The sequence below is a fragment of the Puntigrus tetrazona genome, chromosome 24, assembly GCF_018831695.1.
Source record: "Puntigrus tetrazona isolate hp1 chromosome 24, ASM1883169v1, whole genome shotgun sequence".
Taxonomy (NCBI): domain Eukaryota; kingdom Metazoa; phylum Chordata; class Actinopteri; order Cypriniformes; family Cyprinidae; genus Puntigrus; species Puntigrus tetrazona.
In genome coordinates this window covers 5287163-5306983 of record NC_056722.1, presented here as the reverse complement: position 1 = coordinate 5306983, position 19821 = coordinate 5287163, and the positions used below count along the sequence as shown (strand labels likewise).

Below are 19821 nucleotides of genomic sequence, written 5' to 3'. Positions count from 1 at the left end.
TTTATCAATCACCTTAGTTTCGAGAAACTCTCCATCTGAAACATCCAAACCATTTCAATCAATAAAATAACAATAACATTATATTTTCATATTTTCAATATACAATTTTTTGGTATACAAAAAGCAAGGCATTGATTTTAACAACTGAGGCCCGTCTTATAAACATTACATAATTATTATAGTTGTAATATATCATATATAGATTCATCCTTATTTTATTAACTAAAAATTTTTTTTTCAGATTTCCTAAAATGGTATTAAATATATATATATATATATATATATATATATATATATATATATATATATATATATATATATATATATATATATATATATATATATATATATTTATATATATATAATTATATATATATATATATATATATATATAATTATATATATATATATATATATATATATATATATATATAAAATTATGCACATATATATGTATATATATATATATATATATATATATATATATATATATATATATAAAATTAAATTAAATAATTAAATAATTAAATAAAATGTATTTATTTATCATTGACATTTCATTCATATCATAAATCACTTTATTATTCATAGTATACTGACATTAATATATATGCATTATTATATTTTTTTAATTATGTATTAACTGGAAAGATTTCAGCTCTTGGTTTGATTTTATTTATCTATTTTTTCAGGTCAGTCAAGAAAAGCAATGGCGTTCGGCTCTATATTCATCCGGTTAAATGAAGTTGTTTAATTAGTAGCATCGACACCGTTAACTAGCCTAAAACTAGCAATCAGAAAGGTCTTGTCTTTGGTGAATGAAGCGAAGCGTCTGTGTTTTGTCGTGAAGCGTGTTTCCCATGATGCTCGGCTCTAACACCAGCATGATGTCAGTCTGTGATCGATCTCTGTCTGAGAGTTTGTGTATCGACTAGCAGCCAAATGAATTAGTTAGATCAGACCGATCAAACTCCCACAACACACCGAGCCCTGATGATGATGATGATGATGATGATGAGGAGGAGGAGGAGGAAGAGCTTAACTCAGAGGCCAATCGGTCCGTCTGAGGCTTTTCTAACGAGCTGAATGAAAACTTTCAGGATTAGTCAAGCTGTGATCTGATTGGCTGGATTTACACAACTTTTCACTTCTGCCCGGAGACCGAGTCGTGTTTATGAACGGGTTTCTTCAGTTTCAAAGCCCTTATTGGTTATTCTTTCAAAGATTTATTTGAAAGAAGTCTTTTCTGCATTTATTTAATCAAAAATACAAGGAACTTTTGAAAAATGCTTTTACGATTTATGTGAACGGCGCTTAAACTCTAATTTGTTTTTGACAAACAGAAACCTAATAAATCTGCACCTTTCATTTCATCCGCAGACGCCCAGATCATTCTCCTCCAGAAACACCGTCCTCCATCATTTATGACGCTGGTACCGACTTGTTCATTTTAACAAAGCGGCATTAATTATGCATGAGACTCATCTCGGGCCGGTAAATTAATTAAGCCCTTGTGCTTCGCGGCTCTGCTCTATCTCCTCGGGTTCATTTGGAGCACCGTGTGAGGAACAGAAATGATGATGAGGAAAAAATGACCAATTTATGTTCTGAGCGGCTCATTGGAGATGACGATTAGCCAGCGTTAAAGTCACACGAGGAGGCCGATGAGCTTCAGGCGCATTTATTGAGATCTTTAGTTCATTTCCAACACAATCACTGTGTTTCACGGTGTTTGATTTCTGGAATAATCTGTATTTTCTTGCTAAAGATAACGTGATTTGGTGTATTTGGTGTAATGCGTTGAGTTTGTGCGGTTTAAGGTGCGAAAATCACATTATTTTCCACATACTGTACGGTATTGTTTCTCCTCTAAGCCCCGCCTCCTGACACGGTTGATTGGCACAAAGCTCATCGTTCTAAAAAAGCGAGGTGTGCTCTGATTGGCCAGCTATCCAGTGAACTGTGATTGGCCTGTGATTACAAACGAGGCGTTTGTTGCATCCAGTGGAGACATAATTGCTGATTATAATATCTCATAATGTCTGCAGAGAAACGACAAATAAGCACTGCTTGTAGTGAGCAACGGGTTGCTTTAATAAGAAAACGTAACTTACTTAAAGGTTGTGAGTCAGAAGCTCCAGACGCTTCTTGAAGAATTAGAATCAACACTACAGACAGAATAATAGCTCCGCCCACGGCCATATTTGTGCGGAGTTATGCAAATAAACCACTCTGTGATGTAGATAAGTGGGGGCGTGTTTAAACAAATATCTCTTTAGCTTTTTAAAATGCAGTCTTTGCAACTTTAGGGATCTTACGTATGTACTGACTGCTGTAACACTCCAAAGAGAAAGGAAAACTTTAAAAATCAAATCATTTGGCCCCTTTATTTATTTATTTATTTTTATTTAATTTTCTTACATTTTTTAAATCAGGTTTTTATATATATATAAAAATAATTCAGATTATATGGAATATGAACTGCATGGCATTGGCTGAGGCTTTTAAAAATAATTTTTAAAAATAAAAATTAAAACTCATTAATAAATCAATTTATGCATTTCTTTGCTTATTTTGGTGCATAAAATCTTGCCATTTAATTTCCTCTAGCATTTTTAATCAGGTGTCGTAAAAGTGTTATTTATTCCTTTAATTTTCTCAAATAACCTAAAATTAGAGTTCCAAAAATAAATAATTTAAACCTTTTTTTTAATATGTATTTATCCTTAACCCCCACCCCAAAAAAGAAATAATAATAACAATAATAAAAACATATTGAATAAAATTTTCTCCAGAAAGGTTTAGTTGATTTCCTCCAAATTTTAAATTAGCTGTGGAGGAAAAATAATAAAAAAATAAATGAAAGGGAGTAACCTGTAAAGTGGTTGATATAGTAGAGTTGTAGGTGAATCTTCTTGTTTTTTTGTGTCTCGATATGAACTTCACGCTCGCACAGCTGGAGCGTTATAAGCTGAACTTTGACCTTTGACCCTTAGTGGCCGAATGCCCTGTTGCCACGGCAACCCTCTTTGAACATCTGCTCTCTCTGAGAGCTCTTCAGGTCTATATTATTTTCCTGCTGCTATAGCTGGCAAATATGTAAATCAAGCATCATTTACTCGCCCTCATGTCGTTACAGAGCTGCACGTTTGCCGTTTCCTCACCTTTGTGAAAATGAAATGTTTTAAAATGAGAAATTCATGCAGAAACGCGTTTCCATTCGACACTCCTTATTTCTGTACAAAGCCAATAACTCTGGAGGAATTCTATTAGATTTAAACGTCAGCCTGATTAAATGGGCTTTTATTTCAAATGTAAGTGGATGATATTATTTCACACATGACACAGAAAACGGCCCAGAAGAGGAAACGCGATCTGCTTTTTGTTTGCACAAAGCCACTATCAAATAATTATCGTTTAATTGCCTTGTTTATCTGTTTGGCAATCTTGCACTAATTGATGGAGCGCCGTCGCTTAATGAACTTGACTTTGATTAGGCCCGGTAAAGATTTCAGCGATCTGTCGTTCAATGAAATCCATTAAGACGTGTCTCTGGAGGGAATCTTCTCCTCAGATAACATCTGTTTTAATCAGAAACCTCAGAGGAGACACAAACCCAAAGCAAAAGTGTGTTTTCAGACGCCCGCTGGGTGTTCATTCAAACAGGAAAAGATCTTGCTGTTTCTTCGGCTAGTGAGTTTTTTTTCCCTCAGCCATTCAGTTTAATGGTGTTTAAGTCAGTCATCAACTCTAGATAGTGCTCATGTTGATTTAAACTGACTCTAAATAATCAAACACCAACATCAAGACAAAAACCAAAACTTTGAGATATCATTATGACCTGAAACACTTCTCATTGAAATGATCTGAGCTGTTCATGTTTATTTTATAGCACTTATATATATATATATATATAAATATATACACTTTATTCCTGCTGGAAATCACATGTGTCGATGCCTATCGATCACATCCAGGCCTGATGAAACTGCTTTTGTCAATGCGAACGCGCACAAATCGTTCCTCACGGCTCGATGCTGATGAGTTTGTGCACTAATGAGGGATCGCCTTGAGTTGATGTTGCTTTCTGTCAGTAACGGGTCTGACTGATGTCGGCGTTTTATAAACTGTTGAGCTGGACAGGAAGAGAACAGAACAGGTTCCTGAAGAGTGAAGCAGGTTATAAATCAGACTCTCCTTCCCTGGATCTGTTCGGTCAAACATCTGGCTTCTGACAGTCATCCTTTAGAAAACAGATCCAACTGTGAATCAGGACACAGTTTTCAGCGTGGTGATAAAGTTACAGCATTACTGCAGTCTTTAAAGTTGCTGTCCTGCATCTCTGGAGCTTCTATTCTTTGTGTGTTTGCCGAGACTGACATCCAGTAAACGTTTGTAGACTCACGGACACGGCTGCGTTACGCACGTGACCCAAACCAGGAAATAAGAAACAGAAATCACATGAGTTCAGGGAAACAGAAACTGAAAGTGTAGTCGAGCTGTTGTGAGTTTGTGTCTCTGTATTCATGCAGTAAAATGGCAGGAGTCAGATTTTCTCAGAATTACTTCAAGTGTCCGGTGTGTCAGGATCTCCTGAAGGATCCGGTGACTACTCCATGTGGACACAATTACTGTAAGAGCTGTATTACAGGCTTCTGGAATGATGAAGATCAGAATAAAGTCTACAGCTGTCCTCAGTGCAGACAGACCTTCAGTCCAAGACCTGCTTTATCTAGAAACACCAAGCTGGCTGAACTGGTGGAGAAACTGAAGAAGACCAAACTCTCTGCTGACTGTGACGCTGGAGCTGGAGATGTTCAGTGTGACGTCTGTACTGGAAGAAAATGCAAAGCCGTCAAGTCCTGTCTGATGTGTCTGGAGTCTTACTGTGAGAATCACCTTCAACAACATGAGAGTTGGTTTAAAGGAAAGAGACACAATCTGACCGAAGCCACTGGACGACTGCAGGAGATGATCTGCCAGAAACACGAGAAGATCCTTGAGGTTTTCTGTCGCACTGATCAGAAGTGTATATGTGTGCTGTGTACGATGGATGAACATAAAAACCATGACATTGTATCAGCAGCAGACCAGAGGACAGAGAAACAGGTATTTAACACTAGACTCTGATTAAATATTACTAAACACTCTTTATCATTTGATAAGATGAGTGACCTTTAATCTTTTCACGTTTCATCTGTTCACGTGATGATTTAGTGTCAGTAGTTTTCTGTGAGATTTACTATCAAGTGTTTGTCCTGAAGAATCAGCTGAAGGAGACTCAGAAGACGCTCCAGCAGAGAATCCAGCAGAGAGAGAAAGATCTCCAGCGGCTGAGAGAGACTGTGGAGTCTCATAAGGTGAGTCTGGAGAAGATGAGAAGTTTGTCTCGGTCTCGGTTCAGACTCAATGAATCACTGTGTGTTTAACAGCGCTCTGCACAGACAGCAGTGGAGGACAGCGAGAAGATCTTTACTGAGATCATCTGCTCCATTGAGAGAAGACGCTCTGAGCTGATACGACTGATCAGAGATCAGGAAAAGCAAGCAGTGAGTCGAGCTGAAGGACGACTGGAGCGACTGGAGCAGGAGATCAATGATCTGAGGAGAAGAGACGCTGAGCTGGAGCAGCTTTCACACACACAGGATCACATCCAGTTCCTGCAGGTAACACACATCTAGAAGAACAGATCGGAGCAGATATTTTTTAAATCTATTATTTAAAACTATTGTCAGCTACTGATCAGGTATTAATGGTGAGTTGCAAATACTCACCCCAGTAAACATTATTAAACATGCATCCATATACTAGTTTAGCAGTAGGTTTCTAGTATAGAAAAGTTCATTTCTTCCCATGTGCTGAAAACAGAAAATATAAACAAGACGTTTGATCGTTTGCATCTCTCTTACCTGCCTCAGAAAATAATGATTTGAAAGGAAAATAGACATGTAGGACTGTCATGAATGAATTACTGAGAGAGATTACTTATCTTTATATTAAATATGACTAAAGTAAATATTACCAAATATTAAACTATATTATACTAAATATCTCTGGGCTAGAGACTGTCTGTTGCTCTCTGCTATCATGTCAGAACTTTTCTTTCCTTTTCAATCACTCATATAAGCGTTGTTTTGTTGACCTTGTAATGAAGTTTGCTTATGCCAACCTAGGGGCCAAATGCTGTAGTGATGGGTCCTCGCGTCACCAATGGCGCTATGATATTTAGATCACGTGTGATTTAAGGTGTGGTTATGAGTACATCACATAAGAAAGAATGGTGAGATTTCTAATTTAACCTTTTTCTGTATCTACAACACAAAGAAGGCACAAGTGCAATAAAATAAATTTCATTAACAAAAGATAGACAAGAATAATTAACAACTACTAAAAGAACACTATAAATTAAATAGGATTATGTTGGATGTTACTATGTTAGAGCTACATTATCTGCAAAGATAAACTGTTGCTGCTCTGAAAGAAATGCCAAGGTCTCTGGAAGAGGTCTGGGTAAGTGATAGTTACGTTCTCTGTGGTCAAGTGAGCAGTCCGGTGACGGTGACTTCATCCTGGGAACAATGCAGTAGGGAAAGGAGCAGGAATCCATTTTAACAACCTCTCCCAAAGCACCAAAGGCTCCTGGAGTAGGTGCAGAAGGTCCTTGCATGGAACACGCGAGCAAAAGCACCTTGGAGTGAAGCTTTGCTCTCCAGAGCCTAACCTTGTTGCAGATAGCTGTATGTCTTCTGCCTCACTGGGCTAGAGACTCAGAACTTGGTTGGTCCACGTTGTCTCTTTAGGATGGAAGTGCTGCATTTGTTGTCTCGCTGGACAAAGACTCTGGACAAAGAATGGAGTCTGAACGGAGATTATCTCTTTCCTTGCAGGCTAGAGGCTCAGAACATGGTCGTATCTGTTGCTGCCTCGAAGCTGGAGACTCAGGAATTGGCATCTGCTGTTACTGTCCCTTCCTTCACAGGACTGAGACAGGACTTTGGTGTTTCTGTTATGTATGTCTCTCCAAAGGGGAGACTTAGAACAGTTGTTTTTGTTGATGTCTTCCTGGTAACAGGAATCAGACTCAGACCTGTGTATCTGTTAATGTCTTTTCCATTGCAGTACTCAGACTCAGAACCTTTGTTGAGATCTGGTTGAACTGCTTATTTCTGTTGCTGCCTACCTGTAACAGTCCAGAGACTCAGAACAGTGTCTTTTGGGAAGGTAACTTTATCCCTTCCTGATGAGGAGGAGATTTTAAACTGGCACTTCTCCATTTTCATGCTGTGATTGGCTGAATCCATCAGAGCGGGGACATGGTGAGGCCCACCTATCTTTCCTCCTGTGTCACAAAATTTTTACCAGTGCAGTTCTCACCAATCCACAATCAGAATACATTTGCCAATGTTACGAACACATTAAGTCCAAACATGATGGAAAAGATTGAACTGTCTGGTTAAACAGTTTGTATTGCACTACACGTCACTCTCACTGAGAATACTTATTTCTCTGAATAAATATAAGATGTGTATGTTGTTGTCACAAATCAGGGATTTAGAGGAGACGGAGTCTAGACACTCCAGAAAACAGGAGCAGGAGAATCCGCTAGCTAGGAACACGAAAGAGACATCAAGAATCTGACAACGAGAGGTAGTGTTAGCCAATCTTAAATAGGGCCACTAATAAGCCACAGCTAGAGCTTGATCAGCTGGCAGCCACAAATCAAGGACACACCCACTCATGCACAAAAACACACAAAGACAACGCAAGGGTGAACAGTGATCCCTTGAACCATCATAGTACCCTAGGAGCACCTCTTGGTGCTCTCCACCGATCTTACCCATTAATTGTAATCATCAATAAGCGAGTGATCCAGAATGTCCCTGGAAAAAAACCCAACTTCTCTTCTCCGTACCGTAACCCTCCTAGTCCACCAATTACTGGAAGCCATGCCCCACCTCGAGTCCAGAGTTGGTTCCCCGTCTGCACAGCTGTGGGGAAATGGATTCCAGTACTTGGTGGACTGGGAAGGTTACGGTATGGAGGGGAGAAGTTCCTGCCAGAACAACACACAAACAAGGACTCAAAGGGCCCTGGAATGTGCTGTGCACTACAAACTAATGAGTTTTTATTTTTGTTTTCTCCAGTCTGTATCAGCACCTCCACAATCTACAGACATAAATTACGATTCCTTCAGTTCTCACATCTCTTTTGATGGCCTGAGAGAATCTGTCTATCAGCTAAGAGACCAACTTGAGGATTTCTGCAAAGAGCAGCTTAAGAAGATCCCAGACACAGGTAAAGTCCTGGAGATTCATCTGCTCTCAGAAACGAGTCCATCATCATCTCATATCATGGAGAATATCGTATAAGGAATGTCTTAGGAATGATGCAGGATCTTGAGAATCACACTGTTCATGTCGATTTCCACAGTCTCACTCACCAACATTGTTCTCTGGACAAGGAACAACTTCCTACAATGTAAGTCATTAAGAAAACCAGCTGAAAAATGCACAGAGTGTGTTCATGTTCTTCCTGTAGAAGGTAAAAGAAGATTTTCATAATTGATGATGTAAATGGTTATTTGCACAGGACATTTGGTCATCTGTACCAAGACACTGACCATACACTAAACACGAATAGATAATCTGCAGGAAAATATCAAACAGATTCATAATTGCTGATTCTGCTGTGTTTTGTCTCGTCAGATTCCCATCAGCTATCTCTGGATCCGAACGCAGCATATAGACGTCTCTGTCTGTCTGAGAACAACAGAGTGATTGCTAACACTGGCAAAGTCCAGCCGTATCCTGATCATCCAGACAGATTTGATGGTATGTGTCAGGTGTTGTGTAGAGAGAGTGTGTGTGGACGCTGTTACTGGGAGCTGGAGTGGAGTGGATGTGTGAGTTTATCAGTGTCCTATAAGAGCATCAGCAGGAAGGGATCAGGTAATGAGTGTTGGTTTGGATCCAATGATCAGTCCTGGAGTTTGACCTGCTCTTCCTCAGGTTACTCTTTTGGATTCAATAAGATATGGACCGATCTCCCTGTGAAGTCCATCAGCAGTAGAATAGGAGTGTTTGTGAATCACAGTGCAGGAACTCTGTCCTTCTACAGCATCTCGGACACAATGAACCTCATCCACACAGTCCAGACCACATTCACTCAGACACTCTATCCTGGGTTCGGTGTTTATAAAGAATCATCAGTGAAACTGTGCTGGTGAATCAGAATCGACTGATGAAAAATTCTATCCATAATGCTTTGATCTTTATGATGAATCGGTGAAAGTAAGATGTTATAGAGTATCTTTTTTCTCTTCATGATATTAATACCGCAGCTTAAATTAAGTGTATATTAGTTAGTTCTGGCAAATCACGCAAATCAAGCTTTCATCAGCTGACTCTCTTCTATAGTCAGAAGAAACTAAAAAAAAGCTTTTTGGCAGCAAAGCCACCAGATGGGTTTCGTACAAACAGGGATAAAAAGTACCCCATGTCCAAGGTTAAATATACTCTTGGATCTTTAATGTTGATGGTCTTTTGGTCCTGGTGGTATCGTTCAGATGCATGGCGGCATGCATTCTCTTAAATACCAACAGATAAAAAATATTAGAAGTCTATTAGAAGTCTTATAATGGACCATGGTTGGATCTTTCATTGGGACAATAATCCAAAGCAAACACAAAAATAGGTCTCTGAGCACAAAAATGTTTGAAAAGGATGTTTCAATAATTGAGCGCCAGTAATTGTGGCCAATATGAACTAGAGAAAGCATTTATTTCATAATGATATTTCCCCCCACTTTCATCTGTTTTACTTCAATGGTAGGTTAGAATTTTGTGATTTTTAAAATAAACAGTGCAGATTTATTTTCAGAGCCACCTTTGCTCATATTTACCAAGGGTGCCAACATTAGTGGAGGGCAGTGTATGTTGGCAAATATGCTATCGTCAAATATTGCTCATTGCTTAAGACTATAGCTGCTCTGTAAAATGTTTGTTTGCTATGAGGTGCTTGTATGCTGACGACATTAACCAGTTAAACACACCACAGTGAGGCTTGATTTTAAATCTGTTTTTAAAGCTGTCTGATATGAAGCAGGCTTGCTGCTCAAGGCTCATCTAGTATTGGGAATTTGGTTTCATTACATTTGTATCCTAATACTGTTTCAAAGTCAATAATCAGTCATATGCTGTTGCTTAAAGCTATTTAGTGCATCCTTGACATGCTTGATATTTATTGTGTAGTATATAGACTTTGTTACTAAAGGTTTTTATTCATGCTAAGGATTATCTGGATAAGGGCACCATGTTTTCAGGTATTGACTGAATTAAAGGTGCATGCTACTCTTCTCAGCTGCTTATTAAAGAAGAGCCCCCCTTTGATGTTCTTCGCTAAACCCAGAGTTTTTTTCAGTCTCCTCCCCTTTTTTCAGCATAAGCGATGTTTAAATAGCTTATTAATGCATGCATGCTGCAAAAGTGCTTTTGTTGCTGAGAAGTTTTGCCTTATTTCAAGTATAAATATTTAAAACTATAACGTTCAGGTACATTTTCTTTAGATTACATTTTTTGTTTTAAAGTGCAAACACGTAGAATTGTCAGAAAAGAAAAGTAATCCTAATGCAAACGGAAACGAGAATATTTTATAAGATTTAATTTCTTACCCTATCGGCAGATAAAGTCTTGCTTTAAGATAAAGATTTGCTTTAGGGAAAATCTGAGAAAAATACGCTTCATGAAAACAAGAATAAATACCTTATGTTATTTTTATAATTTTTTTTTGCCATATTCACATGTATATTTATTTGTTCACAATTTATATGGTCATATATATTTCTTATAAATACAAAATTAAAAGCATCCTTTGATCTTCACATGCAAATTGTGTGTCTTTATGTCTGTTTTTATATCTATAATCATTTATATTCATAATTTTCATTCATATGATTTATTATTTGATAACTGTTATTATTTCATCAATATTTGATCATTTATCAATATATTTTTGAAGGAAAATTATTTCAAAGTAAATCCTACACCAATTGAGTGATATTATTATAATACAAGGTTCTAAAGATAACCCAAACGTAAGATCACTTTTTTCAAGCTTGACAGTGAATTTAAAGCTTCATGGAAATGCTCAAACAAATGCATTTTTTTACTTTCTGTGAATCCTAAAAAACTAAATTTAACCTGGTTTCCACAAAAATATCGGGCGGCACAACTTTTCAGTTTTCAACATTGATAATAATCAGAAATGTTTGTTAAGCAGTAAATCAGTATGTTATTATGATTTTTTAAAGATCACGTGACACTGATGATGAAGTAATGATGCTGAAAATTCAGAGCTTCAGAGTTTTCAACATATATTAATCTAGAAAAAGCTATATGAAATTGTATTTTTGCTGTATTTTTGATCAAATAAATGCAGCTTTGGTGAACTGAAGAGACTTCTTTCACTATTTTAAAAATTGTATACCTCTCAGTTGTCAGAGCACACAGTGTTAAGTCTACAGGCAGCATTTGGTCATTTGTCCTCCTTTGCCGCCTTGCTGTGGCGCTGATCATCCAGTACTACACACAGCATGACATCCAATTTTCAGGTGAAATCATTTCACATCAAATTCAGTTCTGTTGGTGAAACAGATGACGGAATGAGTCAAAAGGGACTTATTCAATATGCTTTATCGCCTCCAGTATATGCAGTACACAGTTCCCAGTGCAAGATCAGGGAGCAGGACATGATGGTTGCACCTTACAGGCCAACTTAGACCGGGTTCTCAGACCTGATACTCAATCCCTCCCTAATAAATCTTTCTGAGGAAGGAGCTCCTTTCTCGGGCTAAGTGCACAGTTGGCACCCAAATAGAGATCTTCGAAACCTCCACAGGATGCGGAGGACTCGATTGCCATAATATATTCTTGTATTGTGCTCTACCTGCTAGAAAAAACACCAGAGATGCTCAAAATGGACCTATTCACTACGATCATCACACTTACTGTTTCTGATCTCTCTGTTGCAGTATCAGGCCTAATTTACTCGGCAGGAAATTTAAGCATTGGACAAGTTCACTCCAAGGAGATTCATCTGCTTGTTCTGGAGGGGTTGAATGCTGACATTATTCTAGAGCACCCATGGTTGGTAAACGTAATCCCATCCTCTCCTGGCATTCGGGTGAGGTCCTGAAGTTGGGCAAGGACTGTTTCCCTGGCTGTTTCCTATTTTCTCAGTGGAGAAGAGATTAGTCAACATATCCACCAGTTATGCCCTCTTCAGCAATGTATTCTGACCAAAGAAAGCCTCCTAATTACCACCACACGGGCCATGGAACTGTGCCATCGCCCTCATTCCGGGTAAGCCAGTGCCACATAGGAAAACATATCTACTCTCACTTCACGTCCATTGAGGAATACATCAACAAAGCTCTCTAACAATGTTACATCTATCCTTCCAGTTAACCTGCTGCCTCAGTTTTTTAATTTGTGACAAAAAAGGATCAAGAGAACCTCCAGCGGTAACACATGCATCCTGGTTTTATTAGATCGATTCTCAAAGTTTTCACATCTTTTGCCCCCCAAGGGTTTACTGACTGCCTTGGAGACAGCAGACCTGCTCTTCAACCACATCTTCAAATATTACGGCATTCCCGAAGACATTGTCTCAGACCGAGGCCTACAATTCTTCTCCACTTTTTTATGCTTCTAGGTGTGATTGTCAGCCTCACCTCACATCATCCACAGGCTGACAGACAGACAGAGAGGAGGATATAAGAGATATAAGAGATTTCCTGCGAACCTTCTGCCATGGCCACCAGTTTCTGGGCTGGGCAGAGTACACTCAGGTTGCACTGGACTCACTCCCTTCCAGTGCATACTTGGTTACCAGTCCACACTATTCCTCTAGTCTGGGGAACCATCTGATGTCCACCCAGCTGAGACCCCCCATATATCAGCTGGGTCAAAAGGTTTGACTGTCGACAAGACACAGAGGCTGCCGAGGTTCCTCATTCCTAGTCCTGGACAGTTACTTTTCCACACAGTTTAGTTAGCTCTAATTAAACACACCTGAATCAACTAGTCTTGGTCTTTGCATATTTTTTAAAAATGGCCAGGTATGTCATAAATGTAATCTCAGCAGCCATTTTGCTGTTCAGGAGAAACTTGCTTTACTGACTCTGAGACACGCCTGTTTTACACACGACACAAACACAGAACCAGGAAACAGGAGTCCATAAAACTGAAAGTGAAAGTGTAGTCGAGCTGTCGTGAGTTTGTGTCTCTGTATTCATGCAGTAAAATGGCAGAAGCTAGATTTTCTCAGGATGAGTTCACTTGTCCAGTGTGTCTGGATCTCCTGATGGATCCGGTGACCATCCAGTGTGGACACAGTTACTGTAAGAGCTGTATTACAGGCTGCTGGGATCAGGAGGATGAGAAGAGAGTCTACAGCTGTCCTCAGTGCAGACAGACCTTCAGCACCCGCTTTATCTAGAAACACCTTGCTGGCTGAAGTGGTGGAGAAACTGAAGAAGACCAAACTCTCTGCTGACTGTGACGCTGGAGCTGGAGATGTTCAGTGTGACGTTTGTACTGGAAGAAAATACAGAGCCGTCAAGTCCTGTCTGATGTGTCTGGAGTCTTACTGTGAGAATCACCTTCAACAACATGAGAGTTGGTTTAAAGGAAAGAGACACAATCTGACCGAAGCCACTGGACGACTGCAGGAGATGATCTGCCAGAAACACAAGAAGATCCTTGAGGTTTTCTGTCGCACTGATCAGAAGTGTATATGTGTGCTGTGTACGATGGATGAACATAAAAACCACGACACTGTATCAGCAGCAGACCAGAGGACAGAGAAACAGGTATTTAACACTAGACTCTGATTAAATATTACTAAACACTCTTTATCATTTGATAAGATGAGTGACTTTTAATCTTTTCACGTTTCATCTGTTCTCATGATGATTTAGTGTCAGTAGTTTTCTGTGAGATTTACTATCAAGTGTTTGTCCTGAAGAATCAGCTGAAGGAGACTCAGAAGACGCTCCAGCAGAGAGTCCAGCAGAGAGAGAAAGATCTCCAGCGGCTGAGAGAGACTGTGGAGTCTCATAAGGTGAGTCTGGAGAAGATGAGAAGTTTGTCTCGGTCTCGGTTCAGACTCACTGAATCACTGTGTGTTTAACAGCGCTCTGCACAGACAGCAGTGGAGGACAGCGAGAAGATCTTTACTGAGATCATCTGCTCCATTGAGAGAAGACGCTCTGAGCTGATACGACTGATCAGAGATCAGGAAAAGCAAGCAGTGAGTCGAGCTGAAGGACGACTGGAGCGACTGGAGCAGGAGATCAATGATCTGAGGAAAAGAGACGCTGAGCTGGAGCAGCTTTCACACACACAGGATCACATCCAGTTCCTGCAGGTAACACACATCTAGAAGAACAGATCAAAGTGGACTTAAGCAGATCCTGCTGTGCCAGGAGGCATCATATCATGTAATAATCGGGAGTTTCTTTTTATATTCAATAAGTGGTCAGACTCTTAACTGATCATGTTTTCAAAGAAACATCGCTTACAAATGGCTTTCAGCTCTGGAAATCACTTAGGAATAATTTCTCTAAACTCTTTCTTCTGGAAAACATATTTAGCTGTCATGCACCACCAGCCATTCAAAACTTGGTTTACCTAATTTGACCTCCTTCTTTTTTACGTCATGGTAGAATCAAATGTAATATTAGAAATTCTGTTTTTACATTATTTTTTCAATGCATGTTTTTAATATAATTAGTGATTGCATTCAGTAGAATTATTTTTAAAATGCATATCCTATAAATCTAATGTAGGTTACTGGTGAAATCTGGTATTAAGGTATTATACTACCAAGTACTCACCTCAATATTCATTGTGTTCAGTTTTTCACATAGTAGTTTAATAGCATTCTTCATCAAAGCTCTAATCTAACCATGCAGAATACAACAGGTTGAAAAGACAATAGATGTAACTATTTGCTATTGCTCAAACGTATATCCTGTCTTTTATTTACGTTATAAAAAAAAACTCATATAAGTGGTGTCCCTGGGTGGAGCTGATGAGTTTTGATTTCTGATTTCCATAGAGTTTCCAATCTCTATCAGCATCTTCTGAATCTCCAGACATAAATGATGTCACCTTCAGTTCTCTTGTCATTTTTGATGACCTGAAAGAATCGGTCCATCGCCTGAGAGACAAACTGGACGATTTCTGCAAAGAGGAGCTGAAGATCTTAGACAGAGGTAAAGTCCTGGTTATTGATCTGCTCTAAGAAACCAGTCCATCATCATTCTTATATCATAGAGAGCATCATATTAGAAATGTCTTAGGAATGATGCAGGACCTTGAGAATAACACAGAAATTTCCACAGAAACATTCCCCTGCATTGGTTTTTGGACGAGGAACGACTTCCGACAATGTACGTCAGTAAGAACACAAGCAGAAAAACTCACTGAGTGTGTTCATGTGAAAGATTTTTATAATTAATGATGATGATGATTTGCACAGGATATCTGCTCAGCTGTACTGAGAACACTGATCATGAAAAGATCGAACAGATTCATAATTCCTGATTCTTATTTTATCTCCATCAGATTCCCATCAGCTCACTCTGGATCCAAACACAGTAAATAAACTACTCCGTCTGTCTGAGAGCAACAGAGTGATTGCTAACACTGACACCGTTCAGTCATATCCTGATCATCCAGACAGATTTAGTTATTGGCCTCAGGTGTTGTGTAGAGAGAGTGTGTGTGGACGCTGTTATTGGGAGCTGGAGTGGACTGGAGATCGAGGTCTGGATATATCAGTGGCATATAAGAGCATCATCAGGACGGGAGAAAGATTAGAGTTTGCATTTGGATTCAATAATCAGTCCTGGAGTTTGTACTGCACTCCCTCCAGATATACATTCAAACACAATAACATAAAGACAGATCTCTCTGTAAAGTCCATCAGCAGGAGAATAGGAGTGTTTGTGGATCACAGAGCAGGAACTCTGTCCTTCTACAGCGTCTCGGACACAATGAACCTCATCCACACAGTCCAGACCACATTCACTCAGACACTCTATCCTGGGTTCGGTGTTTATAATAAATCATCATTAAAACTTTGTTGATGAATCAGAACAGATTGACGAGAGATTCTACCGATAATGATGTTATAGAGTATCTTCTTTTATCTTCATTGCATTAATACTGCAGCTGAACATCTGTAACTGAAATAACGTGCTAGAATAAATGTGTGAATTAAATCCTCATATAGACAGTAAGATCAGTGTGTATGTGTTTTCTTAGCCTTTATTTGTTCATTGAGTTCAGTGTAGTATCAAATCAATCATGTTTTATTATTACTATCAAAATTTAATTCAAACAATAACACATCAATAAATCATTATTCACCTCATGCTCCTTTCAGGGTTTTCTGTCTTTTGGTCTACCTAAACCTTGAATCTTTGTCATTTCTTCACAAAACATGGAACCCCAACATGGGTGTGTTCAGGAGACACCTCACTAGCTGGAGTCGCAGTTTGAAGTCGAAGTTGAAGATATGTTCAATAGTTTAGTAGTAATCTTACTGGCTGGAGTAGGAGGTCAGCAAACCTGTTAGCATGGCTGGGTTATAACTTGCTACATGTAAGATTCCTATAATTTTATACATTTACATTTATTTATTTGGCAGATGTTTTTATCCAAAGCTTTCAGTCATTGTTCAAAACATTAAAAGCTAAGAGAGCAATATATTAAAGGAAATTAAGAGCATTTACTAAGGGAAAATTGTGTGTTTTTAGTTCCTTCCTGATTTGGTTAGTTTAGAAGATAGCAGTAAGTTTATTTTGATAATCGTCAAGTCAGTCGTCAGGGCTCGTGCAAGATCTAGGAGTACATGGAGCAGGTCTTCTTGGTGGTGCCTTGCAGGCCCATTTGGACCTGGTTCTTGACCTGATGTTCATTGTAACAGCCTTCTCTGGACCTTCTTTTTTTAGGATGTCAGATATTTCACAGGAGTCGGAAACATGTTGTCATTTCTCTCAGATCATGTCTTTGATTGTCTCTCATGTGAACAAGCACTGATCTGTCTCAGACTTCGGCATTTGTCTGTGATTCTAAAAAATGAGTGAAAATCAGGGTTACAATTGAGTGGGAACTCTGCTTTAAATGCACCTTGATCAACTAGTCATGGTCTTTGTCTTTAGTAACAGGCAGGTGTGTCAAAACTAAACTCGGAAATCAGGCTCCACAGGAGCAGGAAGGAGGAGCCTGTTTAACTGAATCCCAGACAAACCTGTTTTACACATCTCACTCACAACCAGGAAACAGCAATCACCTGCAGTCAGGAAAAGAGGAGTTTTGAGCTGTCGTGAGTTTGTGTCTCTGTATTCATGCAGTAAAATGGCAGAAGTCACATTTTCTCAGGATGAGTTCACTTGTCCAGTGTGTCTGGATCTCCTGATGGATCCGGTGACCATCCAGTGTGGACACAGTTACTGTAAGAGCTGTATTACAGGCTTCTGGAATGATGAAGATCAGAATAAAGTCTACAGCTGTCCTCAGTGCAGACAGACCTTCAGTCCAAGACCTGCTTTAGCCATAAACACCATGCTGGCTGAACTGGTGGAGAAACTGAAGAAGACCAAACTCTCTGCTGACTGTGACGCTGGAGCTGGAGATGTTCAGTGTGACGTCTGTACTGGAAGAAAATACAGAGCCGTCAAGTCCTGTCTGATGTGTCTGGAGTCTTACTGCCAAACTCATTTTGAGCGGCATGAGGAGTTTCATTCACGTAAACCACACAAAGTGACTGAAGCCACTGAACGACTGCAGGAGATGATCTGCCAGAAACACGAGAAGATCCTTGAGGTTTTCTGTCGCACTGATCAGAAGTGTATATGTGTGCTGTGTACGATGGATGAACATAAAAACCACGACACTGTATCAGCAGCAGACCAGAGGACAGAGAAACAGGTATTTAACACTATAAAGTGAATGCTCAATGTATTGACCAAGCAGTCTACAGAAATAGTCATTCAATTCAATTTTTAATAATTATATAAATTCTTATGCTTGTAGTATGAAACAGGCTTTAACTTTCATGCCAATCAAGTATGATGGTTGGAAATGATAATTCATCCTTTCTGAAAATGATGTGAATCAACAGCCATTAGTTATCAGTTTCTGTTTCACTGAATTTATCCGTTCACATGATGATTTAGTTCCGATAGTTTTTATGCAAGATTTACTATCATCTGTTTGTTCTTCAGAAGCAGCTTTTTGGCTTGCTTAGGAATCATTTCATGCTTTTTCCTCTGGGACATATGTTTAGCCATCAAATACCATATTGTTATCTTGTCCATTGCTTCAATGACTCTCATGTCAAAACTCGTATCACTTGTATAAAGGGCATTCACATGTGGAGCTGATGAGTTTTGATTTCTGTTTTCTGTAGTGTTTGCAGTCTCTCTCAGCACCTTCTGAATCTAAAGACATGAATGATGATCCCTTCAGTTCTCACATCTCTTCTGATGACCTGAGAGAATCTGTCCATCATATGAGAGATGAACTGGAGGACTTCTGCAAAGAGCAGCTTAAGAAGATCCCAGACAGAGGTAAAATCCAGAAACGAGTCCATCATCATCTCATATCGTGATGAGCATTTTAGGAATGATGCAGGATCTTGAGAATCACATTGTTCATGTCTGTTGATTTCCACAGTCACATTCAACAACATTGTTCCCAGAAGCAGGAAAGATTTCCCACAAAGTAAGTCTAACAAGAAGAAAACATTTAAAAAGTGTCTTCATGTAGAAGGTGAAATAAGAGTTTTACAAATTGATATCTTTTTATAACAGATATCTGCTAAACTGTACTGAGACACTGATCAAGAAAAGATCAAACAGATTCATAATTCCTGATTCTGATGTGTTTTATCTCCATCAGATTCCCATCAGTTCACTCTGGATGCGAACACAGTGAATAAATACCTCTGTCTGTCTGAGAACAACAGAATGATTACTCACACTGGCACAAAGCAGCTGTATCCTGATCATCCAGACAGATTTGATGGTTTGTGTCAGGTGTTGTGTAGAGAGAGTGTGTGTGGACGCTGTTACTGGGAGCTGGAGTGGAGCGGATATGGTGTGTCTATATCAGTGTCATATAAAAGCATCCGCAGGAAGGGACGTGGTAGAGAGTGTTGGTTTGGATCCAATGATCAGTCCTGGAGTTTGTTCTGCTCTTCCTCCAGATGCTCTTTTGGATTCAATAAGATATGGACCGATCTCCCTGTAGAGTCCATCAGCAGAAGAATAGGAGTGTTTGTGAATCACAGTGCAGGAACTCTGTCCTTCTACAGCGTCTCGGACACAATGAACCTCATCCACACAGTCCAGACCACATTCACTCAGACACTCTATCCTGGGTTTAACGTTTTTTCTGGATCATCAGTGGAACTGTGTTGATGAATCAGAATAGACTGACAAGAGATTCCACCAATAATGATTGGAGCAGGGGACACTTCACTATCTCAGAGTGATCTAACTGATGCTGGGATGTCACATGACAGTAACAAGATGGCGTATGTAGTACGTCTGTATTTTAATCGCACTACATATTCGTACTATACAGAATAGTTTAAAATCTAAAGTAGTACTTACTCAGTATTTAATTTCGAATGCACTGATTGATGCATCCACTAGTTTCCTGATTGTGAGTGATGTGTGTAAAACAGGTTGGGTCCTTCTTCTGTGTTTTGTGTGTTCGTGGGGGAGGCTGGAGAGCGGGACTTTTTA

The 19821-nt window shown here is 39.1% G+C and overlaps 3 protein-coding genes across 6 annotated transcripts; all 3 read left to right on the top strand.

Annotated features, from left to right (window-relative positions):
• The first annotated feature begins 3955 nt into the window (after positions 1-3955).
• On the top strand, positions 3956-12323 carry LOC122329619 (tripartite motif-containing protein 16-like). 2 transcript variants are annotated; one of them, XM_043225968.1, is made up of 7 exons: positions 3956-5109; positions 5265-5360; positions 5433-5666; positions 8145-8295; positions 8431-8478; positions 8706-8831; positions 12028-12323. In XM_043225968.1, exons 1-7 carry the CDS (start codon positions 4537-4539, stop codon positions 12189-12191), a joined length of 1392 nt encoding a protein of 463 aa, XP_043081903.1. In that variant the 5' UTR covers positions 3956-4536; the 3' UTR covers positions 12192-12323. The 2 variants fall into 2 exon arrangements, with proteins under 2 accessions (XP_043081903.1, XP_043081902.1); XM_043225967.1 differs by lacking the exon at positions 12028-12323 and having other exon boundaries at positions 3960-5109; positions 8706-11422.
• A 200-nt stretch (positions 12324-12523) lies between these two features.
• Positions 12524-16439, top strand: LOC122329618 (tripartite motif-containing protein 16-like). Its single transcript, XM_043225966.1, is given in 7 exon segments — positions 12524-13480; positions 13482-13869; positions 14025-14120; positions 14193-14426; positions 15120-15276; positions 15406-15453; positions 15629-16439. Coding segments are annotated over 7 exon segments (1626 nt in total). The 5' UTR covers positions 12524-13301; the 3' UTR covers positions 16153-16439.
• A 122-nt stretch (positions 16440-16561) lies between these two features.
• LOC122329620 (E3 ubiquitin-protein ligase TRIM39-like) lies at positions 16562-19820 on the top strand. 3 transcript variants are annotated; one of them, XR_006247943.1, is made up of 5 exons: positions 16562-17998; positions 18480-18639; positions 18746-18793; positions 18971-19607; positions 19761-19820. XR_006247943.1 is itself a non-coding variant. In XM_043225969.1 (4 exons), the coding sequence occupies exons 1-4, from the start codon at positions 17426-17428 to the stop codon at positions 19489-19491; spliced, it is 1302 nt and encodes a 433-aa protein (XP_043081904.1). In that variant the 5' UTR covers positions 16562-17425; the 3' UTR covers positions 19492-19723. The 3 variants fall into 3 exon arrangements, 1 of the variants encoding a protein (XP_043081904.1); XR_006247942.1 differs by having other exon boundaries at positions 18971-19614; XM_043225969.1 differs by lacking the exon at positions 19761-19820 and having other exon boundaries at positions 18971-19723.
• The last annotated feature ends 1 nt before the right edge of the window (position 19821 follows it).

Excerpts from the sequence above, each read along its gene's own strand:
- LOC122329620 (XM_043225969.1), top strand. The coding sequence starts at position 17,426 with ATGGCAGAAGTCACATTTTCTCAGGATGAGTTCACTTGTCCAGTGTGT. Across the intron at positions 17,999-18,479 it reads ACCAGAGGACAGAGAAACAG|TGTTTGCAGTCTCTCTCAGC; the intron begins GTATTTAACACT and ends TGTTTTCTGTAG. Across the intron at positions 18,794-18,970 it reads CAGGAAAGATTTCCCACAAA|ATTCCCATCAGTTCACTCTG; the intron begins GTAAGTCTAACA and ends TATCTCCATCAG.
- LOC122329619 (XM_043225967.1), top strand. The coding sequence starts at position 4,537 with ATGGCAGGAGTCAGATTTTCTCAGAATTACTTCAAGTGTCCGGTGTGT. Across the intron at positions 5,110-5,264 it reads ACCAGAGGACAGAGAAACAG|AATCAGCTGAAGGAGACTCA; the intron begins GTATTTAACACT and ends TTTGTCCTGAAG. Across the intron at positions 5,361-5,432 it reads AGACTGTGGAGTCTCATAAG|CGCTCTGCACAGACAGCAGT; the intron begins GTGAGTCTGGAG and ends TGTGTTTAACAG.